At 32.4% G+C, this 15,386-nt stretch overlaps 3 protein-coding genes across 7 annotated transcripts; 2 read left to right on the forward strand and 1 right to left on the reverse strand.

Moving 5' to 3' along the window:
- Window positions 1-2,862: 2,862 nt before the first annotated feature.
- LOC126685841 (SPX domain-containing membrane protein At4g22990-like) lies at window positions 2,863-7,156 on the forward strand. Of its 4 annotated transcripts, none has more exons than XM_050379813.2 (11): window positions 2,863-2,923; window positions 3,217-3,292; window positions 3,550-3,670; window positions 4,414-4,725; window positions 4,827-4,931; window positions 5,176-5,630; window positions 5,712-6,010; window positions 6,084-6,271; window positions 6,394-6,584; window positions 6,663-6,796; window positions 6,873-7,156. In XM_050379813.2, exons 2-11 carry the CDS (start codon window positions 3,240-3,242, stop codon window positions 7,109-7,111), a joined length of 2,097 nt encoding a protein of 698 aa, XP_050235770.1. In that variant the 5' UTR covers window positions 2,863-2,923; window positions 3,217-3,239; the 3' UTR covers window positions 7,112-7,156. The 4 variants fall into 4 exon arrangements, with proteins under 4 accessions (XP_050235770.1, XP_050235771.1, XP_050235772.1 ...); XM_050379814.2 differs by having other exon boundaries at window positions 2,867-2,981; XM_050379815.2 differs by having other exon boundaries at window positions 2,867-2,981; window positions 3,220-3,292.
- A 673-nt stretch (window positions 7,157-7,829) lies between these two features.
- On the forward strand, window positions 7,830-11,551 carry LOC126687236 (ATPase GET3A). Its single transcript, XM_050381714.2, has 7 exons — window positions 7,830-8,242; window positions 8,411-8,535; window positions 8,947-9,097; window positions 9,509-9,619; window positions 10,471-10,609; window positions 10,709-10,824; window positions 11,065-11,551. The coding sequence occupies exons 1-7, from the start codon at window positions 7,979-7,981 to the stop codon at window positions 11,239-11,241; spliced, it is 1,083 nt and encodes a 360-aa protein (XP_050237671.1). The 5' UTR covers window positions 7,830-7,978; the 3' UTR covers window positions 11,242-11,551.
- A 63-nt stretch (window positions 11,552-11,614) lies between these two features.
- LOC126687237 (ubiquitin-related modifier 1 homolog 2) lies at window positions 11,615-12,505 on the reverse strand. Of its 2 annotated transcripts, none has more exons than XM_050381716.2 (4): window positions 12,399-12,505; window positions 12,234-12,309; window positions 12,080-12,162; window positions 11,615-11,979 (listed from the first exon to the last, which is right to left on the reverse strand). In XM_050381716.2, exons 1-4 carry the CDS (start codon window positions 12,419-12,421, stop codon window positions 11,862-11,864), a joined length of 300 nt encoding a protein of 99 aa, XP_050237673.1. In that variant the 5' UTR covers window positions 12,422-12,505; the 3' UTR covers window positions 11,615-11,861. The 2 variants fall into 2 exon arrangements, with proteins under 2 accessions (XP_050237673.1, XP_050237672.1); XM_050381715.2 differs by having other exon boundaries at window positions 12,080-12,165.
- Window positions 12,506-15,386: the final 2,881 nt, after the last annotated feature.

The following is a 15,386-nucleotide window of genomic DNA, read 5'->3' on the forward strand; positions in this document are numbered from 1 at the left end:
ATTCTAAAATAATCGGAAAAAATATAGAAAATAAGTTATGGTTATAAAAGAGATTTAAAGTTGATTCGAAATTTCATAAACAAATATATAAATATAATGGCAAATTTAATATATACAGTGAAAGATAAGTAATGTAAAATTCATAAATAAAGTTTATTTAATATAGTTAAATTCTAAGGATTTTGCTTAGGGTGTAGCCGGGTCGAGTCAACTCCCGAGCTATTCATGATTGACTCAAAAAATACTCAAATTCGTCTAGATTAATATTATCGAGTTGAGCTCGAATTTGAACTACTCGAAATAATTATTGAGTCGAGTCCGAATTTTAAAATACTCGGCTTGATAAGTTCGCGAGCCTAATCGAGCTATAAACAGTTATTTTTTAACCTTTTATACTTGTATATATACTTACAATGATATTTTTATTTTTATATTAAAATATATTATCGAGTCAAGTTGAATTTGAGTCTCAAAATTCTATCAAATTTGTGTTTGAGCTCTTAAAAACATATACGAGTTTGAGTTGGATTTCGAATGAGCTCGAGCTTGAACCTGGCTATTTCGAACTCGGTTACAACCCTTGTTTTGCTCCCTTTGGATCCATCAGTTCTGCACTTCAATGAGTTGGATTTGATTATAGTGGAATCATGGTCATGCACCTCGCTGAACATGAAAGACACTTAAAATTAAGTTGGATATAGCTTATCTTCCGAGGTCCATGGTTGTGTCAATTTTGACCAGAGTCCTACTTATGAAAATGTTCAAGACCACCGTACCAAAAAAATGTTTCAGGCCAAAGTGTGTTTGATTACTAATAACATTAATTAAATAAAAAAACAAATTTGGTGAATTCATACTTTCAATTGTCTTTCAAATTTATAATTTGATTCTGCCAAAAAAATCCAAAACATTTGTTTCTTTATCGTTTTCTGTAACAAAATTCAAAATCATATAAACGTTGGTGAATGAATGAATTAATTGAACTTTAAATTAATCAAATCATAACCTAATACAAATATATATACACAAAATTAAGATGCACTATCAAATAAATATAATTACTCTTTGTGATTCATGTGGCTGGTAAAATGCATGAATATTCAATAGAAGATTTTGTGGACTGTATAATAGAATAAACCTGTGAATATCCTGTAGATAAGATTTATCAACTCCAATTTAATTTCTTTGTTTCTTGCAAAATATTGCCTCAATCTTTCGTGACAATTAACTAATTCTACATACGTGGCGTTCTCCTTTTGGTTTCATCCCCTTTAATTAACTTTATACCCAAGGGAATATGCCATCACTAAATCTTTTTACTACTTCAAATTGTCTTGTCACCAAAAAGTAAAATTTTATTTATATTTTTTAAATTACAAACTAGATTTAGGTTATAGCGACCTTTCACTTTTCAAAGAGCTATAAAGAGAAATCAAAGTTTTGACAAGTGTTCTGTTGTATATCGTACACGTAGCTATAACAACTTTTAATTAAGTGATTAATTAAAGGTAATTGAACATGTTTTGTTATAAAATACTGACCGGAAATTGAGCTAATTACTTTTGAGTGAAGTTGATTGAGAGTTTATCACCTTCAAGCTCAATTCGTAAGTTATCTATTACTCACTGTAAGTTAATTTGTATGTTTTACTGATAGTTTTTATTTAGATTGCTCATTGTTTGTAATTGTAGTTGACACAGTTCCATGTTATTTGATTTACATATATATAATGTAAGCATGTTTAGTTTTTCATAATTAGCATTGTGTTCGAAATTTGAATTTCACATTCATTTACATTTTAATTGTAAATTATGATTCTCTCAAGTTTTAATTATAAATATGAGAAACCGAGTTATTTAAGCTACACCTTTTATAAGAGTTGAATGGTGACTGTAGATAGAAAATGTATAAATAAAATTAAATTGAGTAAAATAAGTTTGGCGTCTCATGTTAATTAAAATTTGAAAAGATACTAATCCATAAATTTTTCTAAATTTTCATCATATTGATGAATATTAATTGGATTGGAATTCTCTCAAGTTCAAATGAACTTGAGAGGGTCATGTTCACGATCTACACCATTCATTGTAAAATGAACGGTGTAAATTAATTTGATTAAAATTGTATTTTTTCGATCTACACCGTTCATTATAAAATTAATGATATGATGTAGATCGTAAACATGATCCCTTAAGTTCAAAATAAATTTGAGGGAATCCCAATCCATATTAATTAGTTAAGTGACACTCTATTTTCAATTTGTCTTGTAGTTTGAATGTAATTTGTTAAGATATGATATGTTAGGATTATAAAAGAAACACAATAAATTAGTTGAAAATTAAGTTCAAAAATTAGAAATCATTGCAAAAATTGTAACAGTCGGCCATGAAAAATAAGTTTGATCATGATCCAACCTTTTAAGTTTGTCAAATTATAGTTTATTTTCGATAGGTGATCAGTTGTAATTAAGCGTGTATATTAATTAAAAAATAATATTTTTTTACTTTTTTTTAATTACAACCAAATTCAACCACTTTTTTCATCAAAAAAATACTTATTTAACTACAATTATAATCAAAATTAAAAAGTTTGGTCATAAAAAAATCAAAAAAAGTTTAATATTTTTTGTATAAATAAACTTTTAAATTGAGTATTGGTTATAATTGGAATATACTAATATCCATTACGAAATTATAAAGCTAGACCATAAATAATATATTTTGAATAAACAATTCGTCGTAAATAGAATAAGCGGTAGGCATAAAAAGAAAAAAAACCCAACCAGTATTTTACTGTGGAGTGTGCACCTCGTAAAATTATTTATTTGAAAATAAAATACAAATTTCGCGCGATTCTCCTTCTCTCAATATATCTCTATCTCAAGATTCCGTCGTCCCTTCCGATTCTGCTTTTAAGAAACTGAGTTAATACAACTGCACTGACTCACTGAGTTTGTTCTTTTACGAGTCCATTTTTTGAAGGTCTCTTAATCTAATCAGGCATTTAAAATCATGATTTTTATGTGCAGTGTTTGTTCTTAATCGTGTCACAATATGATGAGCACGTGTAAAGTTGAAAACAGAGTGACCCATTAAAAAGAAAATATTTTCCTTGTCTTGTCTCCATAGACTTGTGTCGTCACTGTTGCTCTATAGTTTCAACTGTTGCAATTTTTGTGTTATTCTAATTTTGTTATATATTTATTGTCTGGTGCAGCAGGTTTTTTTAGTCCTCAAAAAATGGTGGCATTTGGGAAGAAATTGAAAGAAAACCAAATTGCAGAATGGCGAGAGTATGTTTGATATTACAACTATACCTTAATTAGCAATATGTAATGATCTTGCTGGGTAGCACGGACACGGCGAAACGTGTTATTTTAAGTGTTTTTTTATGTTAAAAATGAAGTTTTGTGTCTGAAACGCTAAGTGTCTCACACGTTTTCCGTTTTGAAAACATTGATTGTATGAAGTGTTCACCAGATGTTTTTAGTTTGTGAATGTTGATTACAGTTCTTGCAGAAAATTAATATGGTTTGGTTTTATTTTTCAGATACTATATAAACTATAAGTTATTGAAGAAGAAACTCAACCGCTACACTCGACAGCTTGAAGATGAAGCAGGAAATCATCAATATGTTCTGAGAGACTTCTCCATACTGCTGGATATTCAGGTTTTACAATTTTTTTTTTATTATTTCAGTGATTTTTAGATATTAGATAACTGAATTTGAGAGCATTTCAGACTTTTCAGTTAAATGAAATTAGGCAAAATGAATTTATCATACCAAAAACTTTAGACTAATATTTGTCAATATATTCAATTTTAAAATTTTGCCAGTTCGGTCTATCATCTATTTGATCTTTGCCATATTATCATGACTCGATTGGAACTGACATGCTATGTGTTTAAAATTTATCTTGCTTGGCATATCTAACAGTGTGCCACGTCAGCTCCAAACAAGTGGTGAATATATTTGGCAAAGATGATGATGGACCAAACTGTAACAATTTAAAGATTTTGGTATATTTAGAAAAAGGCTTAAAATTGTGTAGATAAATTCATTTTTCCATGAAATTAAAATATCAGTAGGAAATAGTAAAATTTTAAAATTCAGGCGAAAAATAGTAATTTTGAGCTGGTAGAGTACAAAAAAACTTTTGAATTTTGACACAATGTGACGAAATTATGAAGAATTTATACAGATTTGTAACAAACTTGTGATAGCAAATATTGTCATAAAACTTTGTGATAGAAATTCCGTCACAAATTTGGCAGTCACAAATTGACGGTATTTTTTAGTAATTTTCCCTTCTAGTTAACAAGGTGTATTGCTGAATCTTTACTGATCATGCAAGAAACCAATGATTATCATAAAAGAATTTCATTTCCAACATTCATTTTCTGAAATTTCAGATTGAAAAGATTGTCATGTTTCTGATTCAACAACAAGGATTATTAGCAAGCAGGCTATTAAACATCGGAGAACATCATGATGTTGTTTTGCATCAATTAGATGGATATAAAATATCGGAGTTACAAGAAGCATACAGAGAAGTTGGGCAGGATCTCTTAAAGCTCCTATTTTTTGTTGACATGAATGCTACTGGTTTGAGAAAGATTCTGAAGAAATTTGACAAGCGGTTTGGCTCTAGGTTCACCGATTACTATGTCAAAACTCGTGCAAATCATCCGTATTCTCAACTGCGACAGGTGTTCAAGCATGTGGTAATGCATCAAACTGTAATCAATATTGTCCATTTATAATTGTATGTATTATGTTTAAGTTATGATGCTTTTTGGATTAATCTGAAATGGATAATGTGCAGGGCATTGGAGCTGTTGTCGGAGCCATTTCTCGGAATCTTGCAGATCTTCAAGATCATGAGGGAAACTACATATCAATATATGATCAACCTTCATTGTCGCATCCGGTTTTTCTCATATCTATTGAAAACTATAAACAATATAGTATTGCCCTCTTTTATTCTTACTAATTATTGTAGTTTTCTAGGCCATTCTTCATATTATATTTCATAAATGTGATTGTTTTTGGTATGTGGAAAGAAAAAGAGTGATCCCAATCAAGAGAAAACAAAAGAAGTATTTACATGTGTCGTTTTATTGATTTGGAAGTACTTCAAATATCTACTCGCTAATTGGCGGGTACTTCTGCAGGATCCTGTTGTTGAATCGATTAAAGCAGCAGTAAACAAGCTATCAAACTCGACAGGTTACCTCGAATACTTGGGGAAACACGCATTCATTATACAACGGGACTTACCAAGTTCATCGGAAGACAGTTTTATTGAGGAGAATTATCATTTTATGTCACTTCTCCTGAACTTGGTAAATACATTTCTTTATATGGTCAACACATACATTATTGTCCCCACAGCAGATAACTACTCCCTAAGCGTCGGAGCGGCTGCAACTGTTTGTGGCGTCATCATTGGATCAATGGCTGTTGCTCAGGTGTTCTCTTCAGTATACTTTAGTGCATGGTCAAATAGGTCATACTTTAGACCCCTCTTGTTTAGTAGTATTGTTCTTCTAGTAGGGAACACTTTATATGCACTGGCTTATGATATGAACTCAATATCAGTCCTTCTGATTGGTCGGCTTTTCTGTGGGTGAGCGAATTTAGTAATTTCCTTATATTTTCATATCTTATGTTGTGTGCACAAATCAACAATGTTACATGATTGATGCAGGTTCGGTTCTGCAAGGGCGGTTAACCGGCGTTACATTAGTGACTGTGTGCCGCTGAAATTGAGAATGCAGGCTTCTGCAGGTTTTGTGAGCGCGAGTGCACTCGGAATGGCATGTGGTCCTGCTCTTGCTTGTTTATTTCAAACCAATTTTACGATATTCAATCTTACATTTAATCAAGACACTTTACCTGGCTGGGTGATGGCTTTTCTATGGCTTGTGTACTTGTTATGGCTGTGGATTTCTTTTCGAGAACCTTATCGTGAAACTAAAGAACTCGTGCCACAACAGTTTAACTCAGGTATGCCAATATGAGGTATTTCTCAGCTTTAGAGCTATGATGTATACTTATGTGCTGCACACTCTTGCTCCAGGGTTGTTAGTCAATGGTCACGCTGTAGAGATTGGTTTTACCCAGCCATTTCTTTTGAAAGCGGAACCCGAGCATCAAAACGACGACTCGGATCAAGAATTTGAGGATTGTGATGAAGATTCTAAAGGAAGTCACCAACCTGTTACGTCAATTGTATCAGCATTCCGGTTACTCACACCATCAGTAAAGGTGTTAATCATTCGACTTATTTTAAACCTTTTTCCCTCAATAAATTCTCTCCACTTTTTGGAATAAATTTATTACCTATTTGCTCTCAGAAACAGAACTGATCTTGTTCTTACATTAAACAGGTGCAGCTGTTTATATATTTTATGCTCAAATATGCAATGGAGATTTTACTTGCAGAATCAAGCATCATTACTGGACAATATTTCATCTGGTCAACCAGTAGTGTAGCAATTTTTCTTGCATGCCTTGGGCTGACAGTGCTTCCCGTTAATGTCATTGTCGGAAACTACATCAGCAACATATTCGAAGAGAGGTAAATCTTCAAAAATCGGATACGAAACTCACCTTCTTATCTCAGTTCAATTTAACATCTCGAAAAATCTGTTTGCAGGCAAATTCTACTGGCATCTGAGATTATGGTGTGCATAGGTATACTGCTAAGCTTCAATGTGTTGATCCCCTATTCCGTGCCTCAGTACGTTGGTTCCGCTCTGATCACATTCGTATCGGCAGAAGTCCTCGAAGGTAAAAGAAAAAAAATTCGGTTACTGAAATACAAAAAATATTAAACAAGTCTTTTAATTTTCTTGATATGATCCAGGTGTGAACTTATCACTCCTGTCTCGAGTCATGTCATCGAGGCTTTCTCGTGGAACCTACAACGGAGGATTGCTTTCGACAGAAGCGGGGACATTGGCTCGAGTAATTGCAGATGGAACTATAACACTTACAGGGTATTTAGGTGAAAATAGGCTGTTGAATGTAACTCTACTTCCTTCACTTTTCATTTGTATTACTTCCATTGTTGCAACTTGTTTCACTTATAACTCCCTATATTGATAAACTTTCACTTCCTCAAATGTATATATTTTTTGTAAAGCATAATTAATCTGAACTTTGATTATTATAGGCTGTTCTACAAGTTCTCTTACAGCCTCTCTGGATTAAGAAAAATTTAGTACTTCGAATTAAACTAAAATTTGATATTAAATTTTATTTATAACAAAAACAAAGTTAATTATAATTTATTTGTTTTTCTTTATTTAATTTTAATCATGGACAAATCACTATATTTCTTTTTAATGGAATTAGTGTGTTTAAAAGAATAAACTTTTAAAATACAAAGTTAGCTTCTAATTTTCTTCATTATTACTTTTATAATATTTCATTTTGACAGCTTTATTTAAATTTCTTATTTAAACTTTCTTTTATTATCTAATATTTAAACCGCACAAAATTGTCTTTTTACTCTTTTTTAAATTTAAATAAAACTTCTTAAATGAGACGAAACAAGTATTAAAACATAATTAAACAATGAGACGACTAGTAATTACTATTAGATAATTCAATATATTCAATTTAATTTAATTAGATAAAATCTAAAAAATCTAAATTTTATGAATTAAACAAACAAATTTTAGATTAAAATATAGATAAGATTATTACTTTTTTTTATGAATAGATTATTAAAATTTTATTTAAGAAAAAAAAAGTAAGCAAGAAGCGCATTTTAGCAAAATTTCAATTAGAATGCGCCGTTCCTAAACTAAATCGGCAAGAAATCTCAAACTTGTACCGCTGCTACTGCTTATATGCTCAGAATTTTCAAACTCATTAAACAACTCAAACAAACTTAAAATTGAATCAAAAACAATACCAAGAAACAGAAAATTCGAAGACATTGTTCGAGATTAAAAGCAATTAAAGATGGCGACAGATGATCAAGAAATTTCAGAAGGAACCGTACAGAACATACTAGAACAAGATACGCTCAAGTGGGTTTTTGTCGGAGGCAAAGGCGGTGTCGGCAAAACGACATGCAGTTCGATTCTCTCGATCCTTTTAGCTAGGGTTAGATCTTCCGTTCTTATTATTTCCACTGATCCAGCTCACAATCTCAGCGATGCCTTTCAACAGCGGTTCACCAAGACTCCAACCTTGGTCAATGGATTCACCAATCTTTTCGCCATGGTATTACCAATATGCAATCATTTGGTTATTTTTTTGGGTCATTTCATCTGAATTTGGGTGGTTTGAAAGTGTTTAGGATTACCCATTTGATGAATCCGGGTTTTTGGGTTAATTTTGTGAATGCTATTTTAGAAATTTTACTGTCTAGTTATGATTATTTTTTTGCAGGAAGTGGATCCTAATGTTGAGAATGAAGATGTAGGTGGAAGTGATGGGATGGACAATGTGTTTTCGGAGTTAGCTAATGCGATTCCTGGAATTGATGAGGCTATGAGTTTTGCGGAAATGTTGAAGTGAGAACTATGTTTTGCTTAATTTGATTAGTTTACGATATGCAATGTATTTTCTGGTATTGAAATTTTACAAATTGTTCTCTATTATGGTCCAGATGAGCTCCTGTCATAATTAAAATCACTTATTTGTTAATATGTTATTGAGTTTGCTAGACTCCGGTAGATTTGTCATTACAACCATTCTATCACATGAGAACTAGGTTTCTTGATGGAAACAAATGCATATTGCAATCCGGGGCGCATTTTTGTTTTATGAAACACTAACAGTTACGATTTTCTTGTTCTTTTACCGCATATTTTGCTGAGAGATGTGATAATTGCTTTTGTGATGGACCTTGATATCTTGCTATTACAAACTCTTTTAACAACCAATATAGCAATATCTAACTATGCAAAAATTTATTTCTGCAGATTGGTTCAGACAATGGATTATTCTGTTATTGTATTTGATACAGCTCCAACTGGTCATACACTCCGGCTACTGCAATTCCCTTCAACCTTAGAGAAGGGGCTTCAAAAGATGATGTCTTTGAAAAGTAAATTTGGCGGCTTATTGAATCAGGTATGTCTTAATGTCATATGGGCGTCTCTTAATGAGATATTAGGTTTGAAATGGAGTTCATTTAACTTTATCCTTTTCTTTTTCTATTTTTTTCCTTGACGGAGGAGATCATGAGCCTACTACTTTACTAGTCTGAACTTCATTTGGTTCTTTTATACAAATAAGGAAGTTTGATGAATGATACTGTTTTTTATTGCCTTTCATTTTCTGTTTTCTCAATATGATAAAATGGAGTGGTAATATCTGAAGTTCAGACCAAAATTTTTGATTGTTGATGGCTGACTGTTATGCTCTCTAACTGATAAATAAAATTTGAGTATTAAGATCATGCTCTGTATCTTTTGTTTCTTGTAACCATTGACAATTACTCATGTAGAGACTTAACTATACAAATGAAACTGTTCTTGGCAGATGACCCGTCTCTTTGGTATTGATGATGAATTCGGGGAAGATGCTCTTTTGGGAAGGCTTGAGGGCATGAAAGACGTAATTGAGCAAGTGAACAAGCAATTTAAAGACCCCGTAAGATGTTCCTTTCTTGTTTATTTATATAGATCATTTGTTTACCCCTTGGTAGAAGCTTGTTATAATTGATCGCGTATTTCCTCTTGAGCTTTTATGGAACTATGAAAGCCTTCCATTTGTCTAGTCTTCAAATTTAACTGAACTGTAATTATCCGATAAACAGAATTGCCGGAAGTTCATGAAGCTATTAAGTCCTTTGGATATCAATCTATGTATTCTTCACTGACTTCTCTTAAGTATTGTTTTTGGTCCTTTTATTTCAAGGTCATTGTACAGGGATGTGGAAATTATGCTGCTGCTTTCTGTGGCTATCTGTTTGGCTATGTCTTTTCATTTATTTTCTCATTAATTGACTTAATTAAGCTAAACTACTTCTGCATTTAACCAGCACAAAAGCTAGGATCCAGAAGTTGTTAAATGTCCTGTATTCCCACAAAAGTTTCTATGATTTAGCTGGCATATTTGTATTCTTGTTGATGATTTATTTGTTGAAATCACATTTTAGGTCTTTTCATCTTGGTTTAATTGCAAATAAATGTCTAGCATTTAGCGCTTTAATCGGGACTTTAAAATCTTGGCAAATCAATTCAATGCATAAAACAAGTCAGTGAAATTATGCTGATATGGCACGCCAGAGTACTTCTAAAACAATGATGTTTTACTGCTCAATCTCGCTGCCAATTGGTTTTATGCTTTGAATTGCAAAAATTGCAAAGGTTAAAGATTAATTTGCCAAAATTTAAAAGTCGTGATCAAAGCGTTAACTGAGCATTCATTCAATTAACTCCTTCATCTTTCTTTGTAGTTGTCTTTTATTAATGCACTTGTATATCTTTTTCTATATTCAGGATTTGACTACTTTTGTCTGCGTTTGTATTCCGGAGTTCCTCTCTCTCTATGAAACAGAAAGACTGGTTCAAGAACTTACCAAGTTTGAGATTGATACGCATAACATTATCATTAACCAAGTCCTTTATGACGAAGAAGGTTTGCTTGCCGTGTTGATCAATACCTCTCTTTTAACGTTTTACATTTTTGCTTGAATAAATGACGAAAACATTAACCATTGTGTTGTTATTGTTATAGGGTGTGAATCCAAACTACTCAAAGCAAGGATGCGGATGCAACAAAAGTATCTGGATCAGTTTTACATGCTGTATGATGACTTTAACATCACCAAGCTCCCATTGCTGCCAGAAGAGGTATACTCCACGAAATTCAACAGGAATACCATATTTTATGCGATTTAAGAGCAATGTCAAGAAGGAAAAACTTAAGCTCCTTTCTGTTCAAAGCCTGCATACAGATTCTTTAGTGACTGTTCGTGCATTTAATCATCGAAATATATCTTTTTCGCAGTGTATATGCTTCTTGCACATTTATCATTTGTGCATATTTTTACTAATTTACGTCCCTTAATGAGTGAGACCTGGATTTAACAGGTTACTGGAGTTGAAGCTTTGAAAGGTTTCTCAACTCATTTTGTGAGCCCATATGAACCTACCAGAAGTCAAGGCACAGTTGAAGAGTTGGAAGCACGAGTATCTTCCTTGAGGCTGCGGTTGACAGATGCTGAAGCAGAACTCGAGAAACTCCGGAAAGGAAAGCAATTGGCTTAATTGTGTCTGCTCACCCTTTTTATTTATGATTTTCCAAGTAAATGGCATCTCCTCAGTTCAACTACCAAACAGATGGATCCATCCTCTGCATCACGTCCTGCGTAGATTAATTTATGATTTTTTTTTGTAGATGGATTTATTTATCGATTTTTTTGGTACCTTTCACTAGACAATAAGCGGTATTCTTGTTTCGTTCTATGCCGGGCTAAGTCGACCTTTTTTTTTCTTTCAGTGTACCATTTAGAATATGAAGGGAAATAGCAGATATTCAAAATAGAAATTTCACTTTTGTGCTGCTTTGATGGCTCAAGTCTCTGTTTCTTCTAGAACTCAAAATTCTTGCTTTAATTATAGGCACCTCAAGGCTCAAATATTACATTACAATAGCAGATATAAGCACAGCACTGCTTATATATGTGGGTTAGAAATACAATAAATACACTTTTTGTGCATAGTCTGAAGCAGCAATGCTAAAGTTTACACTATCCACCCGTACAAAAATTAATCGATTACAAAGTTTCGACAATATTTTTATTTCCGAAAACGCTTTTGGAAGTTCCAAACTTATAATTATGACTATTCTTGAACACAATATATCGTTTCATTCCCATGCAACATATCTACCCGCCGTGCAATGTCGAGATGAAAACAACCACATCCTTGGCTTGCAGCACCGTATCGAGCAGCCCACTCAGCTCCCAATCACAATCATTCACCAGCACCAAAACACCAGGTCTCCTACATGTAATGAACAAACAAACATCAACACAATTGCTAATTACGATTAATTAGAATTTGCACAATCAAAAACAGTAGTAACTTTTTTCGGAACACTTACACAGAGTCGCCTTTCATGAACATTTCGGGTCTCTCTTTGATCAAATTGGTCCGAACCCAAGCCAGCAAGTCTTTCATGATCAACTGCTGAATACAAATTGGATCATCATTCATAACACAATATCTTACTCAACATATTTCAGATCTAATTTTACCTTGTCCCCTCCGTTTTTTGTATCAACGTTGACATTGTGAATTTTTACTGAATCACAGAGAAGCTCTAGGCCACCACTGCACAAAAATTAAGAGTAATCAAATCAAAATTGAAACAAAAAGAATCAATTAAAACTAATAATACACAGAGAATTTAAACGCAATACCCGAATTCAAGAGTGAGTTGCATTCTAATGTTTTCTGCTGAAAATTTGAAAACGCTAACCCTAGAGTCACTGATGCTACTAAATGAAATTGATCATTTGAAAACGGCGTCGTTTCTTAACTGGGCCAGGAGTGGGCTACAAGTTACCCAGCCAATTAAATCCAGTTAAAATTTGTAATTCCATAATTGGTTCGGATTAGGAATATTAATTAGTATATAAAGGCGGTCGTTTAAGCTATTAAAAAACCTAAACCAAAATTAATTCAGCAAACATGGTTAAAGTACGGGAACTAGATTCTTCTTCTTTTGATTTAACGAGTCTCTCTCAGGCACTGAGTAATTCTGTTACCACCACTGATAACTCCAAAACGACGACGTCTTTTGACTGGAAAAACCTATCTGAAGCACTCGACGGAGTATCTGTAACGCCGGTTACCACAGCGACGAGAAACAGATCGGGACGACGTCGTATTGCGAGAAGAACCCCCGCTTCTTTCTTTGACGACTATTTGAGATTGCGATTAGAGAGTTTAAAAGCGCGGAAAAATATCAGAGACAAATGGAATCAGCAGTTGGATTTAGAGACAGAGGAGTCGAAACGGAAATCAATCAAAGAAAAGATGACGACGGCGTCGGCGGCGGCGATGAAGATTCCAATGGTTGTGCCGATGCCGATGATGCGTATTCGTCGGCGTACTATGTTGATGAGTAGAAAAAGAAGCGGTTTCATTGGGAGTTATATTACTGTTAAACAACTTGAAGACCTTTGTTTCCAGTAACACAATTTAATGAGACTAATTGTTCTTGGATTGTAATCGTTAGAGGATGTTTGTTTTAATTTTTGACTGAACTTTAATTTGTTTGAAACGGTTAATAGTGTTTAATTGAAATTAAACGGAAATTAATTGTATTAAATTTAATTAATTAGTATAAATATGCATGAATGTAAACAGAGAAACTGAAGCAAGACATGAATGGCCATGGAAGAAATTTGCAAGAATTGTGCATGGAGAAGATTAAGCTATGTTTTAAAGCTTGTTTTTTTCAGTTATCTGTTAAAGTAAGTCTTTTTCCCGCCAGATTGGTGTTCTGTTACTAAATTATTATCTAATTTTACAACTAGTATTATATTGAATATTATATATTTAGGGCCGTAAACGAACCGAGAGCAGCTCGATAAATGCTCTACTCGAGGAGGTCGTTAGTAGTCTAAATGAATCGAGCTCGATTAAAGTCTAATCTTAGGATTGTACCCTTGGCCTTGAGTAAACCTTTGATATTTGAAATTCTCTAAAATTCGTATGTGCTTTGAAGTTTGAAACTGTATTCATATTGTTTATTCTTTTTGCATATAGTTTTGTTTATTTGCACTGTTTCATATGCGAAGGATTTCTTGAATGGTGAAATTATATTCAATTAATATTTTCATCCGTTTGTTTATGGTGCATTTGTGTGTTTTAATGATGTTTATTCGATATTAGTGAGTTGATCCTTGATTAGATCATGTTTTCTTTTGTTCAGACTTAATACTTGTACATCTTGATGAATTTAATAAAGATGTAATTGGGGCCTAAGGGTCAGCAAAAATTAAATTTAATCCAAGTGAAATTGGAAGTGGGTTGGTTAAAATAGTTAGGGTTGATTTATGATTGATAAACGTTCTGTTGGTTTTATGCTTCAGTTCACCAAACTGAAGCGAATAACCGAACTTCCACCTTGTTTCGATTTTTTAAATTTCATATAAATTATATAAATTACAATTGTAATGTTATTATTCATAAGCATTTTTATTAAAAAAAACTTAATGTTGAGTCATCACATGAATTGAAAACTTGAGTTTTTTTTTTATTAAAGATAAAACGATCACTGCACTTCCATTTGACACCTATCGTAATGATAAACGACTGGTCTCCCCGTGATCTCTTAAATTCTCAAAACTTCTGGATACAAATCTAAAATAATAATTCACCAAATTGAAATAACTGGTTCAGTTCAGTTATGATATTTGCATACTGAACCGAACTAAACTCATCCCTAGATGTATTCAATCCAATGTAAATCAGAAATTCTTATCACTAGAATTCTTGTTGATAATTTGAACCATTACAATTTCATTTTAAATTTTGTTTGTTGTTTCATTTTTTTGGTAAATCAACTGTTGGGTTTAGTTTTTTTTTTCTTTTGGATTTGTTAATTCAATGATGTATTTCGATGGTTATCTTTATATAATCTATCTTTAGAAAAAAGCTGAGTTAATTGAGTCGTTAAAAAAAACATTAAGAGTACTTAACTTACTTAAAATACATTAGGGGGCTATTAATTCTTTAGTATAAACAATAAGTGTTTATCTATACCTTTTCCTTAACTGTAACAACTAACAACAAAGCTATAAACGCACATCATCTACCTCCCACTCCCTCTGCAACATCTCTACCTTCTTCTTATTCTTCTTTTTTAAAAACCAATCTTTCCTTTTTCAGTTTGAACAATTTAAATTCAATTTTTACCGAACAGTGGCGCGCTCGATTTCTTCAAATGCGAACGACAACAATCGCATCGGAGAACATCGAACAGCCCCTCATCTCCATGTTCAAAATTTAAAAATTCGTTGATAAATCCATCGCGGTAATATCATAGTAACTTATTTATTGTGTTTGTTTTTATTCAATGGCAAAATTGAGTTCTTAATTGAGTAATTGTTTTTATAATTTTAGGATTTATGATATTTAAATTGTGTAATTGAGCTTTTAAAATTTAGACATCTTATCAGATTCTAATAGGTGTTTATTTTTACAATTTAAATATTATGGTGAACAGGTTATCACTGTTAGTTGGTGTGGTTAAATGTTGGTGATAGTTCCATGATTTTGTAAAGGCTTAATATTAAAAAATACCCCAACTTTTCAATATTTTTTTGTTTATGACCACCACTTTCAAGATCTTCAATTTTAGCCAATTTTTTATTTTTTAGTTTTAATTATAGTCGTTT

Source organism: Mercurialis annua, linkage group LG6 (genome assembly GCF_937616625.2).
Source record: "Mercurialis annua linkage group LG6, ddMerAnnu1.2, whole genome shotgun sequence".
In the NCBI taxonomy this organism is placed as follows: Eukaryota; Viridiplantae; Streptophyta; class Magnoliopsida; order Malpighiales; family Euphorbiaceae; genus Mercurialis; species Mercurialis annua.

Bases quoted from the DNA above. Each gene is read 5' to 3' on its own strand.
- LOC126685841 (XM_050379813.2), top strand. From the start codon at position 3,240: ATGGTGGCATTTGGGAAGAAATTGAAAGAAAACCAAATTGCAGAATGG. The intron at 3,671-4,413 runs GTTTTACAATTT...CTGAAATTTCAG, and splicing joins CCATACTGCTGGATATTCAG to ATTGAAAAGATTGTCATGTT. The intron at 6,585-6,662 runs GTAAATCTTCAA...ATCTGTTTGCAG, and splicing joins AGCAACATATTCGAAGAGAG to GCAAATTCTACTGGCATCTG.
- LOC126687236 (XM_050381714.2), top strand. From the start codon at position 7,979: ATGGCGACAGATGATCAAGAAATTTCAGAAGGAACCGTACAGAACATA. The intron at 9,098-9,508 runs GTATGTCTTAAT...TGTTCTTGGCAG, and splicing joins TTGGCGGCTTATTGAATCAG to ATGACCCGTCTCTTTGGTAT. The intron at 10,610-10,708 runs GTTTGCTTGCCG...TTATTGTTATAG, and splicing joins AGTCCTTTATGACGAAGAAG to GGTGTGAATCCAAACTACTC.
- LOC126687237 (XM_050381715.2), bottom strand. From the start codon at position 12,421: ATGCAACTCACTCTTGAATTCGG. The intron at 12,310-12,398 runs GTATTGCGTTTA...ATTTTTGTGCAG, and splicing joins CAACTCACTCTTGAATTCGG to TGGTGGCCTAGAGCTTCTCT. The intron at 12,166-12,233 runs GTAAAATTAGAT...ATTTGTATTCAG, and splicing joins CAAAAAACGGAGGGGACAAG to CAGTTGATCATGAAAGACTT.